Here is a 19493-nt window from a genome sequence, read left to right as displayed (position 1 = left end):
GCTGGGAGTGCTGGTAGCATAGGGTCTGAGTAGAGAGTCTACATATCCAGACAGTCCTTCAGTGAGAGTTCCAATGCCCGAGATGATGGGGCGTCCAGGATTTCCGGGTTTGTGGATCTTGGGTAGTAGATAGAATAACCCTGGTCGGGGCTCTAAGGGTATGTTGATTAGTTCTGGTGTTAGCGTAGGGAGTGTCCTGAGTAGATGGTGCAGTTTCTTAGTGTATTCCTCAGTGGGATCTGAGGGAAGTAGCCTGTAAAATTTAGTATTGGAGAGTTGTCTGGCGGCCTCCTTTTGGTAGTCAGACCTGTTCATGATGACAACAGCACCTCCTTTATCAGCCTCTTTGATTATAATGTCAGGATGGTTTCTGAGGCTGTGGATGGCATTGCGTTCTGCACGACTTAGGTTGTGAGGCAAGCGATGTTGTTTTTCCACAATTTCTGCCTGTGCACGTCGGCGGAAGCATTCAATGTATATTGATATATATTAATATATAATATATTGATATATATTAATATCACAGATGCATACAGTCTCTTATTACCCACAGAACCCGAAAAGAACGTATAAGGAAGTATAAAAAACAAATTCCTTCCCCCTCAAATCAGGATCAGCAATAGTCCAATTAAATTAATGGTAATCTCCATACCTGAGAGATGTAACTGGATTAGGATAATGAGATCTTAATGAATTTTGTCTATCACCAGGCAACGTAAGTGAAGTATTTCTATGCAGAAGTATTGTGCTACTCCTTTGCAAGATTAAGATTTTAAGGAAGAAAATTAAAGGAGAGACACAAATACATTGCCATTATCAATGCCACATATGGAGAATGAACTAGATTTTCTTCACAGCATGACTGAAGCACACTGAAAGGGACTGTATGTGGAAAGCTTGTACAGTAAAAGCTGTGTTATCCAGCCCTGTACCAACCAGAAAGCTCTAATAACTGACCTTTCTAATCTTCCTAGAAAGTCCGGTTTATAGTCCGGTTTGCGCGGGGCCAGCAGGCTCCCTACCTGGCTCCATGTGGCTCCCTGGAAGCAGCAACATGTCCCTGCTGCTCCTAGGTGGAGGAACAACCATGAGGGGTTCAGAGTGAGGGAAGAGGTGCGGGGTTGGGGCACAAGAGGGGGTGCCGGATCTGGGCAGCACTCAGATCCGGGTGGTTCCATGCAAATGTTGACCTGTCCCTGCTGCTCCTCAGCAGAGGTGCGGCAGCCGGCTCTGCGCTCTGCCTCCACCCACAGGAGCCGCCCCCGCAGCTCCCATTGTTTTCTGCAGCCAATCAGTTTCATTCGTATTTTAAAAGAAAGGTTATAGTTAATTTAACTGTAGAATAAAACTAGTAAAACCTTGCCCAAGTTATCCCCTTCACTTTCATAGACTGAGAAAATACATAAACAAACAAACACACACACATGTATTCCCAGATGGTGCAGAAATTGTAAAGTGCTCTTTTTGTTGCATAGATTTCCACTGCCCTAAGCCCAAGGATAAGACAGAAGACTGTAGGATCCATGCACATGGGAAAGAAAAAGAAATGCACAGTTCCTGTATCAACTTTGGAGAAATTCTGTAAAAACACTGAAAGACAATATCCTCTCCCAACACCTTGACTATACGGAAGGGGAAGGCTTGCAGGAACAAAAAGTTAGAGATATTTTGGTCCCAGCTGGAAAGAAAAGCAGGCTTCCTACCATCCTCATCCCACTCCCCTGAGCAAGCATAGACATACTAGTGTCTAGGAGATCTCCCAAAATTCCCAAAGGCCTCAGGTTATCAATATCTTCCCTGCTTCATGGATCAAGGAAGTGAGAATGCCAGAGGAACATGGGAGAGTGTTAAATCTCTCTCTCTCTCTGCAATGCAAAACTAAATGAGAAATACCTTGAAAGGAATCTCAGTTAGCAGCCCCCCCTACATGCTAAAACCTTATTTTTGAGACATTAACAATCTGGATCTATTCTACTGTCAGTGAAATCAGAAGCTGCTCTTACAGCACAAGTCTTGCATGCTAAAAAACTACAACAGTGCAATGGTACAGCCATTTTTTCAAAAAGTATAAGTTATAGCCACAGTTTATTATTATTATTCTGATGCAGACATTCAAACAAACAGGTCCTAGAATACTGCTGTAAATTACTTAGATGCTTTTCATCAAAAATGTTATTGTATTAAGTATATGACAAATTTATGTGATGCCCCCTCTCCACCCAGTTACCTTTTTTAATGCCAATCTGCTTACAGGTTTTGATGGACAGGTCTGGGGTTTTTTGGATCCCGCAACCCACTCAGCAGGGTGTATCTTCTTTATTTTTCCCTTATGAATTTATTTGGTGGTGCCTCCACCCCTCTTGATCCTTCTTGGCAGGTTACCAGAGCAGCTTGGGCGGAAAATTCTAACCACAGGGTAACCCCCACTTACTTGACAGATAATTGAAGACTCCCAAGAAATAACACAAATACATAGAATATATTCAACACAGTAATTATATTAAACAGGAGACAAATATAACATAACAGGGTAAAAACATTATTCTTAGGGTCACTGGTGCCCACGCTGATAATACCCGTGACTTTTCCCAATCATGTGATCGGAGGTAGAAAATGTAAGATCAGTGTCCCGTTGGTACGTGTACTTTGTTGAGGCCCTTGATGACCTATGACCATGGTATCTTATTTGCAGTGGTTTACAGTGTAGCTGACGGGGTTCAGTATAGCCCAAAGGACTCACAAGTGGGAGGAGGTGTAAGTCTCTCCACAGGTTTAATACGCAGCAGGTTATAAATCCCCAAACCCTTACTCCCTGGCTTGAGGATACAGTTCAGGGAATAGGGGGTCCCCAAAACAATTTCCCTGACTAACTAAAAGATGGTGCACTCACTTCATGAGTGATCCTCAGGTTCAGAGATGACTCTGGACTCCTCAGTCACAGCAGAGGGGCTGATCTCTCCTGGCAGGGATTCTCAACAGGCAGGAGTCAGACTGCTTCTCGCCCCAGGATTTCCCTTCACCACAAAGGGATGCAGGGTTCAAGGTGCAGATTACACAACTATACTAAAATTTAAACTCTAGTTTTCTATCCCAGTGTCCAGACACACTCACAGCAGGCAGCAGCACTGGACCAGCAGACAGAGCAGAGCTGACCCTGTGGTGAATTGTCTCACCTAGGGAGCTGGAGGGCTAACTCATCCTGGCTGGGGAAGCTTCCCAGCAAACCTCTACAAACTGGGAGTCATCAGTGGAGAGGGAAAAGCTGAGGGAACTTGCTTTCAGGTCCCTAGAGGCCAGTTCTCAGGAGGAACCCTGCCTGCAGACCTGGGACTTACCAGCTCCCCACACAGCCAGTCCTGCCCTTGCCCTGGCTGGCTCCAGACTGTCTCAAAAATGGTTTCTCCCCTTTCCTGAGCTCCCTGGAAAGGGCATCTCACTCCCTATTAGTTGCCGGGCAGACTCTGAGTCTGCCTTGTTCTCCCGCTCCCTACAAGGGACAGTGTGCCTCTCCCCGAGCTGCCAGCAGACAGAGGAATCTATGTAATCTCCTTGGAGGTTACACTTGGACGATGAAACAAACTTTTTATTCACTTATCAGCTTCTGAAAATAACATGATTTTAAAGGGACTGTCAATTTTAAAAAAAATTACTTCTGTCTGAAACTATTTGATCTATGTTTGTTATAAAAACATACAATTACCATAACTAAAGAGATTGGGGGGGAAGGTATTTTCTCTGTGCTTCCAGTTTGCTTGCTTGCCAAGTTAACAAGGAACCATACTGTATTACTTAAATATCTGGAGACAATCTGCTAATAGAAGACTTTTTGCTACTCTACATGAATTGCCTGGGTGAAAATAATGAATTTTTAACAAATTTAGCTTAAATGCAAGGGTGGCTTTGTAATGTGATCTAGACCGAAATTTTCAATGTATTTCATATCTTACCAAACACTCAACAGACTGTAATAAATATCAATTACTACTGGCATGGATCAACGTACACATCGCACTCCCCAGTTCAAGCCGGGGAAGCTAATGATCCAACCAGTGGACCAAATTCAGTGATGAATTCTGGTCACATGCCACCTGAGGCACATTGCGCATACACTAAGAAGAAGACGACGATTACTGGCCTTGCCTAAGCCATTTAATCTCCCTTCAGTGTTGCACATTTAATTTTAGAGTGAGGGCAAACCATCAGTTCTGAACAAAGAGGGAGATGTTTCTAAGGCCATGTCTATACTTACCAGTAGATCGATGCAGTGGTGTCGATTTAGCAAGTGGACTCTGGTACTCCATCTCCCCAAGAATTGTAAGGAAAGTTGGCGGGAGAGCATCTCCCATCGACCCAGCGAAGCGTAGACACCACGGTAAGTCAACCTAAGCTAGGTTGACTTCAGTTACGTCAATAACGTAACTGAAGTAGCATAACTTGGGTCATCTTGCTGCAGTAGTGTATAGACCAGCGCTAAGGGTATGTCTACACTGCAAAAATATAGACGTCCCCACCCCCCACCGCAGCAGCAAGTCTCAGAGCCAGGCTCAACTGACTCAGGCTTATGGGGCTCACACTACAGGAGTAAAAATGGCAGAGTAGCCTGTCAGGCTGGAGCCTACGCTCTGAAACCAGGCAAGCGGGGTGGATTTCAGAGGCCAGGTTCCAACCCGAGTGGGAACATCTAAACTGCTATTTTCAGCCCAATAGCGAGTACTGCAAGCCTGAGTCTGTTGACACAGGCTCTGGGATTCGCTGCCATGGGGTGGGTTTTGTTTTGTGTTTATTTGCAGCATAGACATATACTAAATTAGTGGGGGAAATCGGTCAGAATGCAGTATTATTGTTATACTATGAAAACATTTGGTAGGATTTCCATCTTTCAGGTTTTTGAGGAATCCTCAGTTTTCTTGTTTTATAAATGTAATTAAAAAACAATATGAAGTTCACTTGTTAAAACATTTCTACAATATGTTGTTGGATTACAAATTTATTTTCTATTATTTGCTACCTCAAATAAAAAACCATGCTATAGCAGCTAATTAGAGTAATGACACAAAGCATTACGTTCTGTTAAGGCGTGTACAGATAGCTGGGCAAACTTTTTGGAAGCTGACAGCATAAACGGTGAGTCTGAACATTCCCCATTAACATTGTTTCTTGACTAAAACTGTAATAGTAAAAGTAAGCCATCAACTTGAAATGAATATTGAGTTAAGACCATTTTTGTGTACTGAATACCCACTTACATCCTTTAAAGTAGTGTAGACAATTAGGGGTGGGGGCCATCACTTGGCAGCCGTAAGAACAATACTATTTTACTGATTTGTAGAGAACACTGTAGAAAAGTACAATGATACAGATGTATTCAAAATGGGCCTGATTCTCTTTTCACGCCAGTGAAAACGAGGGACAATCAGGCTCAAAGGACTTCCAAAGCTCAAAACAATTATTTTCATCAGGTAAATAATCTGCATTCACAAGCTTATACCCTTACCATACATACACAGAGACCTTGGCTACACTTGCAAATTTGCAGCGCTGCAGCAGGGTGTGAAAACACACCCTCTCCAGCGCTGCAAATTGCAGCGCTGCAAAGCGCCAGTGTGGTCAAAGCCCCAGCGCTGGGAGCGCGGCTCCCAGCGCTGTACGTTATTCCCCACAGGGAGGTGGAGTATGGACAGCGCTGGGAGAGCTCTCTCCCAGCGCTGGTGCTTTGACTACACTTAGCGCTTCAAAGCGCTGCCGCGGCAGCGCTTTGAAGTGCAAGTGTAGCCAAAGCCTAAGCTATTTTGGTACAGCTAAATGTTTATTTGTCCAATAAATCTACTACAGCTTTGTGTATTTCCCATCAATGCATGTATTACTTAAACATAAATTAGCCATTAAAAATTATATTAATTAAAAAAAAATCAAAGCTGTAGCACAAGTCATCAGAAATTTTAAAGATACTGCTGACAAGTCTATATTAATTCAATGTGTACCATTTTCCTTTGCCATACTGGTGCATGTTAAAAGACAGTCTCAAACTTTCACACTGGTACCACCTCCCACACTGATTTTAGCCCTGCAACACTTTCTCCCTTCCCACTCCTGCCCTATTTTTGTCAACTGGAATTATATGACTAGAACCTGTGTGTACCATACTGACCCATGTGTCAGTTAACACTGAAATGCCTGCACATTGCTAATTTGAATAAAACTATTGTCTTATTATAGACAGAAGTGTTTTATCTGTGATTAAGTTATACTTTACACTCATCTATAAATCCCATTTAGAAGATGAATACTTTAAACTTATTGCAAGTTTAAACTATAATAATTAAAATAGGGCTGTTGATTAATCACAGCTAACTCATGCAATTAACTGAAAAAATTAATTGTGATTAAAAAAATTTATTGCGATTAATTGCACTGTTAAAGAATAGAGTACCAATTGAAATTTATTAAATATTTTTGGACATTTTTCTACATTTTCAAATATATTGATTTCTATTACAACACAGAATACAAAGTGTAGAGTGCTCACTTTATATTATTTTTATTACAAATATTTGCACTGTAAAAATTATAAACAAAAGCAATGCTATTTTTCAATTCATCTCATACAAGTACTGTAGTGCAATCTCTTTATCGTGAAAGTGTAACTTACAAATCTAGATTTTTTTTTGTTACATCACCACACTCAAAACCAAAACAATGTAAAATTTTAGTGCCTACAAGTCCACTCAGTCCTACTTCTTGTTCAGCCAATCGCTAAGATGAACAAGTTTGTTTACATTTACGGGAGATACTGCTGCCTGCTTCTTATTTACAATGTCATCTGAAAGTGAGAACAGGCATTCGCATGGCACTTTTGTAGCTGGCGTTACAATTATTTACAAGCCAGTTATGCTAAACATTAGTATGCCTCTTCATGCTTTGGCCACAACTCCAGAGGACATGCTTCCATTAATTAATGCATTAACTAAATTTGTGACTGAACTCCTTGGAGAAGAACTGTATGTCTCCTGTTCTGTTTTACCCTCATTCTGCCATATATTTCACGTTAAAGCAGTCTTGGATGATGACCCAGCACATGTTCGTTTTAAGAACACTTTCACAGCAGATCTGACAAAAGGAAAAGAAGGTACCAATGTGAGATTTCTAAAATTGGCTACAGCACTCGACCCAAAGTTTAAGAATCTGAAGTGTCTTCCAAAATCCGAGAGGGATGAGGTGTGGAACATGTTTTCGGAAGTCTTAAAAGAGCAACACTCTTATGCAGAAACTACAGAACCCAAATGACCAAAAAAGAAAATCAACCTTCTGTCAGTGGCATCTGACTCAGATGATTAAAATGAACATACGTCGGTCCGCTCTGCTCTAGATTATTATTGAGCAGAATCCGTCATCAGCATGGACGCATGTCCTCTGGAATGATGGTTGAAGCATGAAGGGACATATGAATCTTTAGCACTTCTGGCACGTAAATATCTTGTGATACTGGCTACAACAGTGCCATGCAAATGCCTGTTCTCACTTTCAGGTGACATCGTAAACAGGAAGCAGGCAGCATTCTCTCCTGCAAATTGCAACCAAACTTGTTTGTCTGAGCCACTGGCTGAAGTAGGACTGAGTGGACTTGCAGGCTCTAAAGTTTTACATTGTTTTATTTTTGAATGCAGGTTTTTTGTGCATAATTCTACATTTGTAAGTTCAACTTTCATGATAAAGACACTGCACTTCAGTTTTTGTATTAGGTGAACTGAAAACTATTTATTTTGTTTTTTACAGTGCAAATATTTGTAATAAAAATAAATATAAAGTGAGCACTGTACATGTTGTTTTCTGTGTTGTAATTTAAATCAATATATTTGAAAATGTAGAAAACTTCCAAAAATATTTAAATAAATGGTATTCTATTATCAACAGCACGATTAATCGAGATTAATTTTTTTCAATCGCTTGACAGCCCTAAATTAAACATATCACCTACTGTTCCACTACCTTTGTAACATAGACAAAGAAATTAAAACTGCTTAATAGCACATTAATCAAAAGTCACCATAAATACTATTGGAGTTTATCTGTCTATTCATCTATGCATATGTACCATTAATTATGTCATCTCCAATTCACTTCTCAGAGACGAGAACAAAAAACAGATTCTAGGTGCAGAGAAAGTAATGGTATTTTTCGTGTTTAAATCTCAAGTTTGCTCCTTTGATACAATAGCTACTCAGGCTGCCAGGTTTTTCTTTCACCCTTCTTTAATACCACAATTAGTGTGTTTGTTTTTCAGTGCTAACAGCAAGGCGTGATTTACACTTAAAAATTAAATCAACCTAGAAACTACGTCACTCACAGATGTGAAAAATTTCACACGCTGACTTCTGTAGTTAGGTCGACCTAACCCTTTGGTGTAGACGCAACTAAATCAAGGCAATAATTATTCTGTTGACCAACCTACCACATCTCAGAGAGGTGGATTAACTAAACCTCTACCCCGACAGAATGCGACCCAATATAACACAAATTCGGATACAATGTGGTAAAGCAGCGGGGAGCCCCAGGCCCTTTAAAGCGTCACCTGAGCCCCGCTGCTTTACTGCATTATATCTGAATTTGTGTGGAGCCCCAGGCCCTTTAAATCACCGCCCGACCCCGCTGCCAGAGCTCCGGCGATGATTTAAAGGGACCAGGGCTCCCCACAGCAGCTGGAGCACCGGGCCCTTTTAATCCCCATCAGGGCTCTGGCAGCCAGGGTCAGGTGATGATTTAAAGGGCCAGAGGCTCCAGCCGCTGAAGGAAGCCCTGGGACCTTTAAATCCCCGCCAGAGCCCTGCTGCCAGAGCTCTGGCGGTGATTTAAAGGGCCCGGGGCTCCCCACAGCGGCAGGAGCACCGGGCCCTTTAAATCACCACGGGGAAGCCGGTCCAGTCCAGCACCCCGTACCCGCTCTTGCCGGTATGCTGTACCAGCCTGAACCCAATATAACGTGGTCTCACCTATAAGGCGGTGAGATTTTTTGGCTCCCGAGGACTGCGTTATATCAGGGTAGAGGTGTACACTGATGGACAAACCCCTTCTGTCTATGTAGGAAATGTCAAAACTACTGTGTCACAGCAACACAGCTGTAGTGCGGCTGCTGTAGCATAGGCTTTCCCCAAGTGCAATAGTTTACCAAGTATGTACTTTCTATTGGCAGTAAGAAATCAGAACTCCTGGTGCCCTGTGGTTAAACATTCCTAAATTTTTAACAGTAAGATAGAAATTTATCAGCTACAGTGTGATAACAAACCAAAAATGTACCCCTATAAATCAAACAGACCGAAAACGCTAGTACATCTGAGAATGATGCTTCAAGTTGAAAAAGGATTTTCTAGCTTTCTTGATTGTTTCAACAACTTAGATAAGATGGTCAATTATTTTAGCCTACCTTATTCTATCAAGCAGATACAACGCCTACCAAAAAAACAGCCACTACAAAGCACAACAACAGTTCCTCTATTGTTCTTATAGAGAAAACTTGGTTCAGGATAATCATCAGGATGTCACGCTTACTCTGGTAAAGAACAGCCATGTCATGGAAGAGAGACAAGGTGGGTGAGGAAATATCTTTTATTGAACCAACTTCTGTTGGTGAAAGAGACATATTTTTGAGCTACACTTCTCTTTCACCAACAGAAGTTGAAATACCTTTTATTGGATCCGCACCCACCTTGTCCCTCTAATATCCTGGCACCCACATGGCTACAGCAACACTGCAAATGTCAAAGGAGACATTTTATGTTTCTCTGTGTTATGAAGTGACAATTGTCTTCTTCTAGAATACCCAGTACTGATTTGTAGTACTTGAGATTCTCTTTGGGCTTGTCTTCACTGCTTTTTTTATGCTGGGGTAATTAGCATGCACTAGCTATCCTAAAATAAAAATATAGTGAAGACAAGGCATTCTAGTTTTACTGCTATGTAAACTCATGGAGGTCAACCTGGCCTCAGCAAGTTTATCTTGCAGTAAAACTAAAATGCCTTGTCTTCACTGTATTTTTACCTTAGGGTAATTCATGAATGTCACCCCACTGCAAAACATCAGCTTTTTACAGCAGTGAAGACAAACCTTAGACTGCACCTTCGCTGCAAGATACACCATGGTGTAAGCAATCATGGGGTTAGTCACCTCAGGTGGAGGCATGATTACATCTACTGTGCTGTCAATCCCTACAGCAAGACCTGCAACTGACACATTTTACTGGGTAAGAATACTAGAGTGTCTTAGCACAAAGAACCATGGAATATGCCCACAGGTACATGCCAGTGAGTGTACAAATAGTCAGGACACAGGAAAGCAGGTAGGGATTTGCTGTAGGAACACTAACACCTGGGCTAGGCTAATCTAGATGTTCAGATTGGTTGCTCAGTCACCCAGGGGTTGGTACCAATCACTGCAATAACTGTCCAGGGTAGACAAAGGGCATGGCTACACTGGAAACTTCAAAGTGCTGTTGCAGGAACGCTCCCGTGGCAGCGCTTTGAAGTGCAGTATGGTCGCGCTCATGGTAATCCACCTCCACAAGGGGATTAGCTCCGAGCGTGGCTCCCAGCGCTCGGAGCCTTTCTACACTAGCACTTGAAAGCACTCAGACTTGGCTGTGCTCAAGAGGGTGATTTTTCACACCCCAGAGCCAGCAAGTTAGAGCGCTATAAAATGTAAGTGTAGACAAGCCTAAAGCCTTAGTTACATTAAAAATGCCAAAAGCCAAGTATTCAATGATTCTTCAAAACAAGTTCATGACTTTTGATACTGACATGCTTCTGAGAGTGGAGGGGTGGGTAAATGAATGGGCACTACTAACAAATACACAACAATAATGCATCAAATTTAAGATATTTTAAAGTGAAAAACAATCTGAGCCCACAAACAGGAGCAAGGGACAGTAGCTAAATGCTCGAAAGGACAGAACAACTCCAAAATGTTAATATAAATCTTTTCTATGTATTATTTTAAATTACTGTTATGGAATTTTGAGCTGCGAACAGTTTTTGTTTTTTTTAATTACATCAAAACAAAATAAATTGTAGTTTATGGACAGGCAAACTATGAATTGGCATTGCACAAGATTTCCCACACATTTCAGCAAATCTGGCTCAATGCTAACCTGAAAGACCTCTGTTCCTCTAATCTTGAGTCTCTTTTGAAAGGAGACTCTCCTATGTGACCATCCCCAAAACACTAACTAGGATAATTCCACTACAGATATTTTTCAAATGTTAATTCAGCAAGTAATTGGAACTAGTGTTGATTTTCAGAAGGTGAAACAATAATGCTGAAAGCCCACCTAATAAATAGCAGAGACAGTCTGAGCACAAAATATAGGACAACAATTTTAAATCTATTATTTGTGGATGGTAGATGTATAAGAAACATCACTGGAGTAAAGATTTTCCTCTTATGTACCCTTCAGGATATACTCCCTATGTCTAATGTATTTAAATGTGTAAACAAGACTTCAGAAGTTGTCAATTGGCAATTTCAAAGTCAAGGAGCATAAGCTCACTGTACAAAAGGATTATTACCATTGAACAAAATTACAGTCAAACCCTAAATATCACATCCAAAGGTCCAAAAGACTATTGTTACAGGGGACTGAGTGGCTCAGTAAATTAGAAATGAAGTATAGAACTTTTCACTTCTATATCACTGGTGAGTAATGACATAGCTGTGTATTAGCGAATGGCTGTTCAATGGCTGTATGAAATGAACTAATGGTCTGTCCAATTTTTAGTAAACAAATATCTATGTTACAGGAACTGCCAACATTACTACTAACTTGTATTGGTAGTCTCAACGGAGGGACCAAATAATGACTGGACATGAAGAATAAACAACCCTCCACATCGCCAAAGGTAGCTTCTTCAGAACCATTGAAATTGACTGGTAAGGCAGCTTGGGGAAGGTCACACTGCATCTACTTATCTGGCACCTTTCAAACAAGCACTACTTACAAAATAATTCAGGGGAATGCAAAGAAGGGCTGACAGTAATAGGTGCACCCTCATACAGAAGATATTGCAGTGTTGCTAGTTTGGAGAGGGGGAGAGCGAGCATGTGACAGATGCGCATTGTCCCAGACACATGGAAAAATAAATACAAGATGCAAGGCACATGGTTTAATTAGATGACAACCTTATTACCTTAATTCATCTGGGAATTACCAGGCACTCAACATTATGAATCATTTCAAACTGGTGGAGAGAGGCCCCTCAACCCTACCCCTCCACAGCTGGTCCCCAAAACATTGTTAGGATCCCAATGCCCTCCCCTCACATGAAGGTTAAAGAACTGGGTTGTTTCCTCACTGCCCCAGACCTTAGGAATCCCAGCCCCATTTCCCAGCTTCTTTAGGAAATACATTCCCTTAAGTCTATTTATAATTCTAGTTTAATCAGGGAACAGGACTCCTTATGAAATGAGCACCTGCATCAGAGGCCTGCTAAAGTGTCACAACTTGACCTTTACCCCCTAACTCCACTGTATCCCCGCACAGCTGTGGGGAAGACCTGAACAGTCACCCCATCCTGGCCAATCTCACCATAAGGGGAAAATTCCTTCCCTGTCCCAAAAAAGGCTACTAACACAATGTCCACAGCAGACCTAAAATACTGGTTCTATGCTAATCAATGAGAGGGTGCTCAGGCTGGAGGCACAGGGTCTATATATACTTTCCCAATTGTGCAAGGGCCAATGACATATCTGAGCAAACCAGCCAAAGCATCCTCTCAGGTGATACCTTCCCACCCCACCCTCAGTGAGACAATCCTTCCTAACCTTCGGGGACGGAGACCCTTAAAGGAGACACTATCCATCTCCCCCCCGCCCCAAACATGTACATCTGAAGATCATAGAAGTTTGAGCTTGTAAAGATCTGTTAGATCATAGTCCAACCGTCCCTGTAAATGCAGTGTATGGTTCTCAGATAATGAGAGGAGGTATTTGGAATTAAAATTAAACTATACCTAATCGTCAGAGCTTCCACATCAACTCTAAAAAAGTTAAAAAAAAAAAATCAAGCAACTCCATATCTCACATTATTGTTAAAAAAAAAAAAGAGGCAAGGACAAAGACTAGTGAAATTGAGCAGTTTCAAAATGAATGTAAAAAGTGTATAAAACTTTCAATTAAATAGCAGTTAAAGAGTATTCTAATCACCTAAGTGTTCTTTAATACAATTTAGTAACTAACATTAGTATAACCAAAAAAGGTGTGGGGTTTTTTTTTGGGGGGGGAGGGTTGTTAAGTTTAAGATTTTATTCTGAGATTCAAAACTGCAACAACTTTCTTCCCTCAGAGAAGATGGTAAAAGATTAAAAACCAATTTCTAAACTAATTCACATTGTAACTGCATGTGTGCACTATTTCATAGATAAAAAAAGAGCAAGTAATGCAGAGCTATACATATTACTTAAAAGCACTGGATTTCTCGTAATTTATAGAAAGAACAAATACTTTCTACAAACTTTGCAATTGATGTGGTTAACTTATTCAACACTATTTAGACTGGCCAGATAATGTTAAAACATTACAAAACTGATCATGTACTCTAGAGCAATGGTTCTCAAACTTTTGTACTGGTGACCCCTTTCACATAGCAAGCCTCTGAGTGCAACCTCCCCTTGTAAATTAAAAACACTTTTAAATATATTCAACACCATTATAAATGCAGGAGGAAAAGCGAGGCTTGGGGTAGAGGCTGACAGCTCGTGACCCCCCCATGTAATAACCTTGTGACTGCCTGAGCGGTCCTGACCCCCAGTTTGAGAACCCCTGCTCTAGAGCAAGAGATCAATTTATGAGATCAAATGTCATTTGTTGTCCTTGTTCTAATTCAGAAGTCTACAGTAAAGTCATATTTCCTTTATTAAAGCTGCACCCAAGACAAAGATTCATCTTAATAAAACTAACATTAAAATATAAATAAAACATAACTCTTTTCTTCCACAGATAGCTATAAGTTACAGTAAATCAACAAAGGGTTCTTTTTAAATTTAATTTGCTCCACGTTATATTTAAAATTGCGCTAAACCAGATTTAGCTATTTAGACAGTGGGGAAAACTTTGTTCTCATATACAGGAAATTCAATGGGGGTCATATAGATATAAAAAGAAAGACTTAGCCCATTGTGTCCTATTAAACGTATACAAAGACAAAAGGCCAAATGCAGAAATGCATTTAAGGAAGTCCAACTTTGTGTAATTTACATTATCTTCTGATCCACTCAGCATGCAAGTTATGAATGCTTTTATCCTGCAAGCTTCTCAACCATCGCAGACTTTTATACTATGTGGTGCCCCATGAAAGTCAACGGTATCCACCCAGATAAAGCAGCTTACTTTTTCTGTCTCACACCCCATAACACCTCACTTCTGATTTTGGCCCAATGATACTACAGATGCTATAGTGGCACAACTATAGCACTGCAGCCTGTGCCACTGTAGCACCATGGTGTCTCAGTGTTTCTCAAACCTGGCCACCAGGGGCTTTTCTTTCAGCCAAAGCCCCCTGGTCTGTGTGTGTGTGTGCGGGGGGGGAATAACAGCCCCTCACTCTCCCTGTTGCTCCTGGATGCACCACCTTGGTATTGGTTGCTGGGGCTGCCAGCAGGGGTTGGGACCTGCCCCACTCTGGAGACACCTGGGACACAATGCTGGAGGAGCAGACAGCCAGTGAGTTCCTCACCGTCCCAAGGGCAGTGGGGTCAGGCTTTGGGCTTCAGTCCTGGGGTGGTGGTCTGGCAGTGGGGCTTTGGGCTCCAATCCCAGGCTCCAGCTGCACAGTGGCAGGCCCTAGGCTCCAGTAGCAGGGATTCAGGCTCTTGCCCCCACTCTCCACCCCCACCTCCCCTAACCCTTCATCCAGGGCTTAATTTGTCCCCAGGCTTGGCAGGGCTGAGTAAGTCTGCTGTGAAAAGTGATATTTGTATGTTAATATCACCTTTCACAACAGACTTCCTAGCTACCAAGAAATAAATTATAATGATTTGGATGTGCATATTTAATTGTTTTTCTTAAAGCTAATTAAGTATTTCAGGAAACAGTGTGAGAGTGGCCACTAGAAAGAGTTGGCAGCCACACATTGAAGCCACCAAAAGATTTGTCCTGAGAACCCCTGGTGTAGACACTTGCTACAGCAACAGAAGGGATTTTTTCATTGCTACAGTTAATGTACCCACTTGAGAGGAGGTAGATTGAGTCTGTGGAAGAATTCTTCTGTTGACCTGTGATGTCTATACCGGGATTTAGGTTTGTGTGACTCAGGGTATTAGTTTTTCCACACCTCTGAGCGACGTGGCTACATCAACCTAAATTTTAGATGTAGACCAGGCATAAGTTTACTATATGATATGATAGCTTGAAAGAGAGGGGCATAGCAGAAAAAGGAACTAACAGTATAAAACATCAAGTGAAGTAGGCTACATACCACTTTTACATCCACCTGCTTACATACTAGATAGCAATATGATGTAAGTCACACCAATTTATGACTCCCTCTTAGACCCAGATACAAAAAGTATCTTATGCTACCTTCTACAACATAGTGCGGTAGATTGGAAGTTACCATTTTGATCCCATTCACTTTCAAGTCTTGTTTGGATGTAGTTTTTAAGATTATGTTTTGCATTGTACTATTTCAACTAACATACAACTATTTATTCTGCAATCATACAAAGTTCATTATTAGTTACTGAAGACATTTGTAATGAAGACAAAAAGCTAAATAAAACACCAAGACTACATTTCAGTGTATCAGGTTTTACTACATAAATGGACCACTCAATCATACAGTTATAATCTAAATTGACCAGAGACAATAAAAGAGCTCTTAAACTAAACTACATTTGCTTTTGCAAGTAGTAATCAGTACAAGCCAAGTTACCCTTCATTGTTCTTTCAGAAACCTCAGTATGCCCTTGATATGCACAATGCCATGAGCTGCATACTTGGATTAAGGGCATATTATCACCCTTTAGTAATCCCTGGGTATTTTTCTGCTGCCACCCTGCATAATTTATTCCATATTATTAAGTATTCTAGAGTTTGGAGTATATGATGCAAATCAAGCATCATATACTCTTCAGAAAAGAAGCAGAAAGACTGGGTGATCAAAGAAAATTTAGACCAGACATTAACAACAAATCCAAATCACTCTTTTTCCTGAGAGACTTTTACTCCTATAAACAAGGCTGAATATCCCTTTTTGCTTCCAATAATTTATTACTTACAAATTTACAATTATTTGATCCTACATAGTAAACAAATCCAGGTCTTATACAAGTGGTAGATAAGTAAGGGACTATTTCATCCCCTAATTACAAAAGTAATGTCACTACAGAAATTCCTAGAGTTAAGTATGCTGACAAATTACAAATCTGATTGCAGCAATCTATCCAGGACTTTCATTTTATAAGTGAACACTTTAAAAATGAGAGAGAGAAGTTCTGAAATACACTGTTTGTGTGCCTCAGAATTCCTAAATGCTTTATTTGGTGGTGTGTAAAAGACTAATGCAAGTCTTTATTACTCCCATTAACCAAAGATTTAATTTAACAAGATAAACCAGCAGAAATATGGCTGTCAAAGAGGTATAATGCAATGTTTTATCATTAGCATTTCAGAAGTTGTCCAAATGCAGGGTATTTTTATGTTTATAAAACCAAACAAATATGATTTTTTTTAAAAGATCAAAATAGTATTTAAATATCTCATAAAATATTTGTAATCAAAACTCTACACACTAGTGCTTTTGAACCAGAAACTAAAACTGAACAGCCTAGTTTCACTGTCCAAGCAAAGGTCCAATCCTGCAAATGAATCCAGAAAAATCAATGGAGCTCTGTGTGAGTGGTGGTGGTGGTGGGGTCTACCTGCATAAATCTGCAGGACTAAGTTTAAGGGATAAATAAATGGAAAAAGTAAACAAACAGTGACAACAACAACAAATTTCAAGTTCCTTCATTTATAATAATCCAATGGTATTTTTAGTGACAGAGGCAAGACACTGTTGTAAGAATACAGTGTTTGTAAAGGTTCAGTATTTCTTTAAATAATCAGTTTTACATTGGACCCTACCATGCAATTTACCCAACTGAAACTTATCCAAAGTTATAAAATAGTAAGCGAGCCAGTTAACAAACAAAAAAGAGTTTGGTGCATTTAATCAGCTTTAAATTATTTAACAATCACGATGATATACCTGGAACAAAACCCAAAAATCCACTAATTCACATACTGCAATATTGAGCTACCTCACTCACTTGTAAAAACCAAAAGTAACTTAAAATAAACATTTTACCTATATATCTAAACAAATACTTCAATGAGTAGAACTTGTACATCCCAACAATACAGACACACTAAATGGGATTCCTACATAGTTTGTGGGGGAGGAGATGACAGTGTTCAGCAATCCAGGAAGACTGGGGAGTTTCTGTCCTACATTCACACCAGTAGGATAAAAATACATATGCACTGATAAATCACAGCATAGTCAGGAAGCTGTATAATGATACCAACTCAATGTCGTCTCTGCAATCAAAGGTGTGTACAGGGGTGGAGAAATAAACGTTGTGGAACATTTGAAAGGCTGAAGACTAGGGGGATGACAGACTGCTCTAGATCAACCCCTCCTCCTCCAGAAGCAGAGGCTGGTTCTTTGGGAAGCCGACTAAGATGGGAGAAGCTCGCAGAGCAGCAGTTTGTGAGTGTGACAGACACCTGCTTTGGGACAGCCTGGCACAGCGGGTCGGCGCGGCACTGGCTCGGCGCTACGCTAGGCTGGGGCTGCTGCAGCTGGGACAAGGCGATTTAAGCCGCTTACAACCATGCTGCTCCAAACACTAAGCCCAGGGATGGGCGATGCGCCAGCAGCTGCGAGGCTGGAGGAGACGTGGACCCGGGCACCTTACAGCCTGGATCCCCCCGCTCCCCGCGGGGTACCGGGCACCTGGCTAAGCAGAGCCCTGGCTGCAAGGCCTGCGCTGGCCAGGGGGCTCCGCGCTGCAGCCCGCTAGGCCGCGGGGCCTGGGCCGGCCCTGTGTGCGCGCTGGGCCCAAGCCCGCTGGGCCCCCTCCCCAGGGGACGGGGTCTCACTCACTCACTCACCGCTCTCGATCTCGTTGCCCTTCTTGGCGGTGGCTGCGTTCCCCATGGCCGGGCCGGGGCGATGGGGGGAGGGAGCGGTGTCGCTCCGGCGGGAGGGGGTGTCTGGCGGCTCCGCCCGCGGGCGCTGCGGCTGGCTCGGCTGCCTCCCCTCCCTCACCCCGCGCTGGGTCTGTGTCTCCGGCCGCCGCGGAGGAGGAGGAGGAGAGCGCTCTGCCCCCCCGCCCCCACTCAAACACACGGCGGAAATGACGGCCGAGGAGGCGCCTCCTCCGTGCTCCACGGCCCGCTCGCCGCTGTCCTGTGCGGCCAGGGCGGCTGGGGACACGGGGCGGGCTACGCAGGGCGAGGAGCCGCGCAGCTGTGTGACACGGGGCACTACCCCGCCCTGCTGCTCCCACCCCACAGAGCGCCCCGTCACCCCACAGCTCCCCCACCTTGCTGCTCCCACCCCACAGCTCCCTCAGTACCGTGCCTCGCGCCCCTCACCCCACAGCTACCCCCGTCCCGTGCCTCGTGCCCTGTCACCCCACAGCTCCCCCCACCCTGCTGCTCCCACCACACAGCTCCCTCAGTACCGTGCCTCGCGCCTCGTCACCCCACAGCTCTCCCTGCCCTGCTGCTCCCACCCCACAGAGCGCCCCGTCACCCCACAGCTACCCCGCCCTGCTGCTCCCACCCCACAGAGCGCCCCGTCACCCCACAGCTACCCCGCCCTGCTGCTCCCACCCCACAGAGCGCCCCGTCACCCCACAGCTACCCCGCCCTGCTGCTCCCACCCCACAGAGCGCCCCGTCACCCCACAGCTACCCCGCCCTGCTGCTCCCACCCCACAGAGCGCCCCGTCACCCCACAGCTACCCCGCCCTGCTGCTCCCACCCCACAGAGCGCCCCGTCACCCCACAGCTCCCTCGCCCCGTCACCCCACAGCTACCCCTGCCCTGCTGCTCCCACCCCACAGAGCGCCCTGTCACCCCACAGCTCCCCCCGCCCTGCTGCTCCCACCCCACAGAGCGCCCCGTCACCCCACAGCTCCCTCAGTACCGTGCCTCGCGCCCCTCACCCCACAGCTACCCCCGTCCCGTGCCTCGTGCCCCGTCACCCCACAGCTCCCCCCGGCCTGGTGCTCCCACCCCACAGAGCGCCCTGTCACCCCACAGCTCCCACAGTACCGTACCTCGTGCCCCGTCACCCCACAGCTACCCCCGCCCTGCTCCTCCCACCCCACAGCTACCCCCGTCCCGTGCCTCGTGCCCCTCATCCCACAGCTACCCCGTCCTGCTGCTCCCACCCCACAGAGCGTCCTGTCACCCCACAACTATCCCCGTCCTGCTCCTCCCACCCCACAGCTACCCCC

At 43.5% G+C, this 19493-nt stretch overlaps 1 protein-coding gene across 1 annotated transcript in view; it reads right to left on the bottom strand.

Moving 5' to 3' along the window:
* The window catches only part of PRKACB (protein kinase cAMP-activated catalytic subunit beta), a 125813-nt gene extending 107260 nt beyond the window's left edge, over positions 1 to 18553 (bottom strand). The window contains exon 1 of the mRNA XM_045027404.1: positions 18140 to 18553. Coding sequence (XP_044883339.1) covers positions 18140 to 18185 — 46 coding nt within the window. The 5' untranslated portion in view covers positions 18186 to 18553. The remainder of the gene's footprint in view (positions 1 to 18139) is intronic.
* Positions 18554 to 19493: the final 940 nt, after the last annotated feature.

This window comes from Mauremys mutica, chromosome 8 (assembly GCF_020497125.1).
Source record: "Mauremys mutica isolate MM-2020 ecotype Southern chromosome 8, ASM2049712v1, whole genome shotgun sequence".
Lineage (NCBI taxonomy): Eukaryota > Metazoa > Chordata > Testudines > Geoemydidae > Mauremys > Mauremys mutica.
The sequence above is the reverse complement of the archived record's forward strand: the minus strand, read 5'-3'. Positions and strand labels throughout refer to the sequence as shown.